The sequence below is a fragment of the Convolutriloba macropyga genome, chromosome 8 (assembly GCF_964194025.1).
Source record: "Convolutriloba macropyga chromosome 8, txConMacr16.3, whole genome shotgun sequence".
Lineage (NCBI taxonomy): Eukaryota > Metazoa > Xenacoelomorpha > Acoela > Convolutidae > Convolutriloba > Convolutriloba macropyga.
The window spans coordinates 11,484,138-11,493,670 of NC_134475.1; the positions used below are offsets into that span (position 1 = coordinate 11,484,138).

The 9,533-nt window shown below is 34.0% G+C and overlaps 1 protein-coding gene across 1 annotated transcript; it reads left to right on the top strand.

Moving 5' to 3' along the window:
- Positions 1-8,442: 8,442 nt before the first annotated feature.
- LOC142344955 (uncharacterized) lies at positions 8,443-8,982 on the top strand. Its single transcript, XM_075397040.1, has one exon. It carries the CDS (start codon positions 8,443-8,445, stop codon positions 8,980-8,982), a length of 540 nt encoding a protein of 179 aa, XP_075253155.1.
- Positions 8,983-9,533: the final 551 nt, after the last annotated feature.

Below are 9,533 nucleotides of genomic sequence, written 5' to 3' on the forward strand. Positions count from 1 at the left end.
TTGTTTCCCGGGCCGAGGTGTCAACGCTAAAAAACGCAAAATTATTTAAGATTGGCGTTGAATGCGTTGAATTTATGTAAGATCTACGCTTGAGCGTAGATCTTACATAAATTCAACGCATTCAACGCCAATCTTACATAATTTTGCGTTGAATTTTGGCGTAGATCTTACAGATTTAGCGTTGAATTTTAGCGTAGATCTTACATATTTAGCGTTGAATTTAGCGTAGATCTTACATAAATTCAACGCATTCAACGTCAATCTTACATATTTTGCGTTGAAATTTGGCGTAGATATTACATATTTAGCGTTGAATTTTAGCGTAGATCTTACATATTTAGCGTTGAATTTAGCGTAGATCTTACATAAATTCAACGCATTCAACGCCAATCTTACATAATTTTCCGTTGAATTTTGGCGTAGATCTTACATATTTAGCGTTGAATTTTAGCGTAGATCTTACGTATTTAGCGTTGTATTTAGCGTAGATCTTACATAAAATCAACGCATTCAACGCCAATCTTACATAATTTGCATTAAAATTTGGCGTAGATCTTACATAATTAGCGTTGAATTTTAGCGTAGATCTTACATATTTAGCGTTGAATTTAGCGTAGATCTTACATAAATTCAACGCATTCAACGCCAATCTTACATAATTTTGCGTTGAAATTTGGCGTAGATCTTACATATTTAGCGTTGAATTTTAGGGTAGATCTTACATATTTAGCGTTGAATTTAGCGTAGATCTTACATAAATTCAACGCATTCAACGCCAATCTTACATATTTTGCATTGCAGTTTGGCGTAGATCTTACATATTTAGCGTTGAATTTTGGCGTAGATCTTACATATTTAGCGTTGAATTTAGCGTAGATCTTACATAAATTCAACGCTTTCAACACCAATCTTACATATTTTGCGTAGAATTTTGGCTTAGATCTTACAAATTTAAGGTTGAATTTTTTGAATTCCATTTCAGACCACTTTATGATTTCAAAGTTTTTCAAGTGTTTTTTCAAAAAGTCAATTTTTTCACTGTTTCGACCCCTATGCTTCACAGGTGAGAAAAGCGAAGTCAGCAAAAAACCACTTTTTAGTGCTCTTTTATAGTGCAAAATCCAATTGACACCATTTTACGGTTTCAAATTTTTCAAGTCTTTTTTCAAAAAGTTAATTTTTTAACTGTTTCAACCCTATACTGCATTTAGTGCTCTTTTTTAGTGCAAAATCCGTTTCAGACCATATTACGATTTCAAAACTTTTTCAAGTTTTTTTTTCGAAAATTTAATTTTTTCACTATTTCGAACCCTATACTCCAAATGTGAGTAACAAAAAGTCAGAAAAAATCTTTTTTAGTGCTCTTTTATAGTGCAAAATCCAATTCAGACCATTTGAAGATTTCAAATTTTTCAAATTTTTTTTTGGAAAAATTAATTTTTTTACTGTTTCGACCCCTGCACCCCACTGCACAATTGAGAAAAATGAAGTCAGCAAAAAATAACCATTTGCTCTCTTACGGTGCAAAAACCATTTCAGACCATTTTAGGAATTCAAATTTTTTTCAAAATTAAAAAAAAATTTTAAATTTTTCCCAGTACTTCTCACATGATAAATGCGTTGAATACGTTGAAATTATGTAAGATCTCGGCTAAATTCAACGAAAAATATGTAAAATCTAGGCTAAATTCAACGAAATATATGCAAGTTCTACGCTAAATTCAACGCAAAATATGTAAGGTCTACGCTAAAATCAACGCAAAAAATGTAAGATCTACGCTAAATTCAACGCAAAATATGTAAAATCTACGCTTTATAAGGATTTCGGCTCTTAAGGAAACCAAGGTACGGTGGCGCAATGGTAGAAGAGGCGACAAGTAAACAGGAGGTCAGTGGTTCGAGTCCTATACCCAGAGTTCTACGCGTTGATTTTTTGTAAGATCAACGCTAAATTCAACGCAAAAAATATGTAAGATCTACGCTAAATTCAACGCTAAATATGTAAGATCTACGCTAAATTCAACGCTAAATATGTAAGATCAGCGGCAACTAGCGTTGACAAGTCGGAAAATTCACCGCCATTTCTTACATAATTTTGCGCTGAATGCGTTGAATTTTTGTCTTTAAAATCAACGCATTCCACGCAAAATTATGTAAGAAAATTGCGGTGAATTTTCCGACTTGTCAACGCTAGTTGCCGCTGATCTTACATAATTTTGGCCAAATTCCTTGGCCCGGGTTTCAATTTAATCGAACAGTTCAACACATAATGGCGAAAAACACAATCGACTACAAATTGTCCTGTATTTCTTGAAAAACGCTTTAAATGGCATATTTGTAACTATTTTTGTGCGTGTCAGTGACACCAAAATCAAATTTTTTTGTTCGTACACTTTTTTGTATTTTGAGTTATGCAAATGATCTAAAAAATTAAGAACTGTTTGAAAACGAAAAATCGGCCAGTCATATTGTTTTTACACATCAATTGTAAAAATTTCCAAGTTTTTTTTCAAGTGATCAAAAGTTTTTTGGCAAAGCTGAAATTGATCACGGTGTTTCATCAATATTTTTGGTGAAACAGACGTTTGTGATTGTTATTTAGTTTGCGAAGCAGGTAAAAATCAAAAAAGTGTTTGCAATTTCTTAACTAATTTGTGACAAAGAAAGCAATTTGTTGATCACCAAAGTGCAATAAGTGATCCTAAAACAGACTATGGACGGCCAATACAATGTGATAAAAACTGATAACTGTCAGAACAGAGAATTTTAAAAAAAAATGGTTTTTCTTCATCTATGTCTTAAATTTTATTAGGAAAAACAAACGTTCGCTCTAAAAAATCTTGAATGTTAAATGAAATAATTAGTAAATTCAGTCATGCTTTACAGTACAGTCACTGATAAATAAAACCATTCAGACTTCGTAATTAAAAAAAAGTGGACAACCAGAACAATGAAAAGCTATACTTTCGAAAAAGTTTTGCTCATCATAATACAATTAATCTTTTTGGTTTACCTTTAAAAGCAGCATTGTTGCCTCAAACTCATTATATTCTCGGCTGATGGTTTGTTGAGATATAGAACAATGCAATTTTTCTTGATTTTTAAAAATTTTTCAATACATTTCAGGGAAAGAAAACTATACATAAATTCATAAATGAACATTTGAAAAGTATTATTCCAATAAAAAGTATTTTTGTAAAACAATTTATTCATATTATTTGTTGTCTGCCTAAAATTTGTTGTCTGCCTAACATAATTTGTTTTTAATCCTTTGCACGTCTAAAGTTGTCAGGTGACATTGAATTGTACCCAGGGCCTCAACTGAAAAATTTATTTGAAAGTTCCTTTACTTAAAAAACAAAGGATCAGACAATTTGCCATGATGTTACTTGCAGTTGAAGAGTTCGAAGAGTTTTCAATTTGTTGGAAACAACACCACAAAAAAACGTTTGTTGCTGTAACTGAAGCCTGGTTGAACACTGATTTTTTTGCAGAAATCAAATTTTTAACAGCTTTGAATTTTTTCTTTGGCAAAATGTAGATCAAATAAGACTGGGATTCCAAAGCAAATGTACCACCAGTATTAAATCAAGCATAGAAACGGTTGAAGAGAACTTTTTGAATCCATTTGGGATGAAATAAGCGACACTCCGAATGAAAAACTCTTTGCTTACGTTTCTTATTGCCCGAACAAACGCCCTGGTGAATTTTTCTTCATCAATTAAGTAGCGAACTACCGGAGGCATATAGTATAACAGACAACTAAATTTGGCTGGGAGAATACAACTTGAATTATTTTAATAAGACAGAGAAATAAACCAGACACTTTTGCGTTAAATTAAGAATTACAAATTGTTAACCTCAGGTATGCAACCAAATGTACTGATAACATTTACACTAATTGATAGCAGTCTCATTTCGAAAGATCAAATAATTGCGTACAACGTTACAGCAACTCCCTTTCCAACCTCTTTCTTGATATCTTGGAATCAAACCTCTCGTTGTAATCTGAGTGTGACAACATGACAACAACAAGAAATTTGCTACTGACGTTCCAAATTTAACAGAGATCTTGCCGTCGCAAAAACTTGGAAAAAAGCCAGTGTATGTTTCGTTCATTTATCATCGATACTTTTGAGAATATTGTAGAAAACAATCGCCGATACAGAATGATGAGAAATAGTAATGCAAATTTTAAGAATTCTAAGCCCTCTGGTTAAAACAAGAATTGAGGTATTTGTTTGCCCATAAAGTTTTTTTGTTCAAAAAATTGAGAAAATCCTGATAGTGAGACGTATAAAGAAATTAAGCGTGTTAAAAATTTAGTTAATAGGAGATTAAGGGAGGCGCGCTACAATTTTTGCATAATTTTTTTCAAAAAATCTACAAATAAGAAAAAAGTGAGGGAAATTCAATAAGTAAAAGATCAGTCAGAGTGAAAAATAGTCACGATTAAAGAAATTAGATTAGATAATGGCGATATTTCCAGACCTGCAAAAAATATTTTGAGTTGTCGAAAATGATCATTTGCTAATCTAGTGTTTTCAAAGGTTCAGATATTGCTTGTATATATCCTGATAAAATTCACATCCCTGAAATCACATTCAGAGCTATGATTAAAAAAGAACTGTATTCAGTGATTTACTCACTTTAATATAACAAAGCAGCCAAAGACCTGGTGAAATATCAGTTCACCTCAGAATGTTGTGCAATATATTGATGGGTGTACATCTACAGTTCGCTTTGAATGAGTGTATTCAGGAGAAAGTTTTTTCAAACTATAATGAAACTAGCCTATTTAAGAAGAAGAAAACCAATTTTCAAGAAGAGTGGTAAATTGGTTAGTACCAATTTCTGTAACTCCGAGTTTTGCAAAAGTTTTTGAGCGCGTTCTTCTGACACAGATGACGGATTCTATTGATAGGCTTAAAATTGTAAACAATGAGCAATTCGGATTTCAGGAAAAAAGTCAGCAACCGATGCAGTTTTTTCACTAGTTGAAACAGTTTTTTGTCTAGTTTAGATAAAAAATTGTGATTATTTTTCTATATCTTGGAAAAATTTTCACCTCCATTTCACACAGCATTTTTTAGAAAATTGAAATGTATGGTTTTTCGAACGAGGCGAAAGATTTGCTATTTTCGTTTCTTGCCAACAGCAGACAAAAAATAAAACTTAATGGAATGTTTTCTGATTTTGAAGTGTTGAATCACAGTTCGCCACAGGCAACTGTTTCAGGGCCATTTTTTTCTTTTATATGTGAACAATATCTCATCTATTATTAACACAATAGAGAAAGTAATTCAGTTCTCAGATGACGCAAAGTTTGTCTGTCGTAGAATGGAAAGTAGCTTAACTGGAAAAGTTAAAAAAATTTAACATAAAACAGAAGATTATGCAGAGATGAACAAAATAACCGTGAATGCAAGCAAAAATTGAATCAACCTTTTTTCCCGCAATAACTCTGATTTGGAATCTATTTTTTAAAAAAAAAAACGAAGTACCCACAATTGTTGCAGATACCTTGTATTTAAATTGTTGGGAACCTTGATTTTGAAGAGCAGTTGAATAAAACATTTAAAAAGACGGATCATGCGATACGATCTCAATATACCTGATAAATCATCAAATTCTCCTGAATGCTCGCATTTTTCTTTCAAAACCACTTGCGCTTTCACACTTATCGTTTTGGGCAGTCTTTTTCAAACGTTTTCTGAAAAAAATCTGAAACGCTTTATTCGACAAATTAACTGGGGTATAAATGTTTGCATTCTACGCTAAAAGTATGACAAAGCCAGAAGTCTGCTAATACAGACAAAGATCCTACCTGCTCAAATAATAATAGCAAAAATTTCGTTAATGAAATTTCAATATGGCATAGCCAGAGCCAAAAATTCTGAAAATTTTCACGGGTATCTGAGTCTTCATCAAAACATTCGAACAAAACAATTCAAAATTAGACAAAATCTTCAAAAACCAACTTTGGAATGATTTCGTCAATGCGTACAAAACCGGAATAAGTTTCCACAATGGCTTCGGTTGGCAAAAAAGGAAATTATTTTTGAGAATACTTTGAATGATTTCTTGCTCTCATAACATGAAAAAATCTCTTTGAATAGTTAAGTTTTTCTTAGGAAGAAAAGAACCGGAAGAAAAATTAATAATATGATTCTTTAAGAGAATTGATTGTTGTTTAAACATTTGCTTAAATTATTTGAAGTATTGTCCGTTTCAAGTATATTTAACTTCATGTTGAAAAAAATTTCATCAGGCCGACTAGTAAACTTGACGAAAAACTTGCCAAAAAGAATGAAAAATTGCCAAATGAATTACTAGCTGCCTTTTGTCGAATTTAAGAAAAATGAAACTTTAGAAAATTACAAAACATATACAACCTATTGACAAAAATCATACAAAAAAATCCAGAGAAAATTTTCAAAAACAAAAACTTATACTCAACATATTGACAAAAATCATCGAAAAATCAGGAGAAAAATTTCAAAAACGACGTCAATTGGCCTCAAGTAAATAAAAGTTCTGTCATAAACCAAAAGTTTGATGAAGCGCTGTTAACTAACTCCACTTCGAAAAGCCCTCTGTTTAAAGAATATGACCCCAAACTAAATAGTTTTCACTTCTTTAACCACTATAGCGTAATTAAAATGAGTGCTTAAATTCTAAAGGTCTTCAAGAGGAGTGAGCAGATCTTAAGAACCGGCCCAATTCAATTTTAATATTTGTAATTAGAAAGAACTAGAATAACAGCTGTTTGACCTCACAGCTTATCTCACTTTAACCTCACTTAGGTTAGAAAGCCGAAGCTATGCAAGTGATCTGAATAATTCAAGCGGCTTCATAAGGTATCTCTGGATAAAAAATAGTTAGCTTTTAACTAAAAAATTTAGTTTAGCTCAAGTTTGGTAAATTGAGACAAAAAATAAAATCAACGGTGCGATTAATTAGTTAGCGAACACATTACGATTGTTTAGGGGCGCACTTGTGTCATTTAGGTCTATTGTCCAGTCACCTCGTCAACTTACACGGTGGTCAAACCAAAACACCTGTCACAAAATGATTGGTTGAGTCTGCAGCCGTTCTTTATTCCTGGAAATAATACTCAATGCTTCCTGAATTTTATATTAAACAATTTATTACGTCTGAAGTAAGTTGGTAATTATAGAAGTGATATCAATACAGGGGTCGATAGAATTTTCATCACATTGAATTTCATAGAAATTTAATGGATCATTGAATTCATAAATCATACAGTTAATAAATATTGGTGAATCTTAATTTTTTCTTTGACACCATAATTGTAAGTTGTAATTAGTGTTACTGAGTAAAAAAGTAAAAAAGTGCCATATTTTCGGTGCCAAAGACTCGCCAACTTGTGCTAACTATGCGTTGCAACGCACGGCCCGAGACAACATAGGTCAATACCCGGAAGCAACCAAAGCAGATCTTAAGAACCGGCCCAATTCAATTTTAATATTTGTAATTAGAAAGAACTAGAATAACAGCTGTTTGACCTCACAGCTTATCTCACTTTAACCTCACTTAGGTTAGAAAGCCGAAGCTATGCAAGTGATCTGAATAATTCAAGCGGCTTCATAAGGTATCTCTGGATAAAAAATAGTTAGCTTTTAACTAAAAAATTTAGTTTAGCTCAAGTTTGGTAAATTGAGACAAAAAATAAAATCAACGGTGCGATTAATTAGTTAGCGAACACATTACGATTGTTTAGGGGCGCACTTCTGTCATTTAGGTCTATTGTCCAGTCACCTCGTCAACTTACACGGTGGTCAAACCAAAACACCTGTCACAAAATGATTGGTTGAGTCTGCAGCCGTTCTTTATTCCTGGAAATAAAACTCAATGCTTCCTGAATTTTATATTAAACAATTTATTACGTCTGAAGTAAGTTGGTAATTATAGAAGTGATATCAATACAGGGGTCGATAGAATTTTCATCACATTGAATTTCATAGAAATTTAATGGATCATTGAATTCATAAATCATACAGTTAATAAATATTGGTGAATCTTAATTTTTTCTTTGACACCATAATTGTAAGTTGTAATTAGTGTTACTGAGTAAAAAAGTAAAAAAAGTGCCATATTTTCGGTGCCAAAGACTCGCCAACTTGTGCTAACTATGCGTTGCAACGCACGGCCCGAGACAACATAGGTCAATACCCGGAAGCAACCAAAGCCGTCCTAGAAAACTTCTACATGGACGATTACCTAGAATCGGTGGAGTCCCCCTGAGAGGCCTCTCAATAGATCGAAAGAATTGGTGCAATTTCTCCATCTAGGTGGGTTCAAGCTTAATAAGTTTGTAAGCAGTGTACCAAATCTGGCTGATCAAATTGATGGTCACCGCAGTCCACCAAACCAAAAGTAATCGCGTCATCTAAGGAGGAATATTCGCATGTGCTCAGGATGAAATGGGATCACAACAATGATACTCTAGACGTGAGTCGAGGTATCTCCAATACAGTAACTAAGTCTTTAACACAACGCTTGGCACTGAGCCTAGTGTCTATGGTATATGATCCCATTGGTCTAGTGGCACCATTTACAGTTGGTGCTCGATTGTTACTAAGAGACATTTGGCGTGTCCGTGGGCAGCTTTGGGATGAAGAGCTACCGAAAGGCACAGTAGAAAAGTTCCTCGAATGGAGTGAAGAACTACCCAAGCTTGCAGAAATTACTATATCGTGGAGCTGCTTTTCGGCAAACTTTGAACACTTGGAACTACAAATTTTTGGCGATAGTTCGCAAGAAGTCTCCAGTGCTGTTGAATTTCTCCGACCTTGGTTAAATACTTCCGGTGGGTCCCAAACGGAGCTTCCGTTTGTCCTGGGTAAAACTCGCGTAACACCTGTGAAGGTCATGACAGTTCCAAAGCTGGAATTACAGGCGGCGCTATTGGCCGCTCCATTGAAATACCTGCCGAGCTCTTACATTGAAAACAAATAAGGTTTCCATGTGGACCAACAGCACTAGTGTCTTGCAATGGCTTAACTCTACAATCAAGCAGACAATATTTATTGATAACCGTGTTTGCGAGATCTGTAAACACTCTAGTGTTGACGAATGGAACCACGTTGCCTCAAGCGATAACCCGGCAGACGCCGGTACTCGTGGTATATCCGCTGGGCTTTGCAATAAAGTAGCTGGGTGAGGGATCCAGATTTCCTAAGAACCAAGCAATTCCCGTTCAATCCAAATAGGGAGGTAGTTAAAAAAATCAAACTCGGTATAGTAACCAAAGAAATTGAGGATACTAACACATCATTGGCGGCATCCGCAACTAAGTCAACTAACGAACCGCCCCCGCAACTAGTCCCCTTCGATAAGTTTGGTTCTTATCAAAAATTTCTTCGAATAATAGCATACATACTCCGGCTCTTACCTTCGCATGAATGCTACCGTAAAATCGATGGTAGTATAATAGATCCCACTGAGTTTGTAAAACCGAGCGCCATCTGCAGTATCTCGTTCAAAGAGAATCTTTTCCTTCCGAAAAA

Excerpts from the sequence above, each read along its gene's own strand:
- LOC142344955 (XM_075397040.1), top strand. The coding sequence starts at position 8,443 with ATGAAATGGGATCACAACAATGATACTCTAGACGTGAGTCGAGGTATC.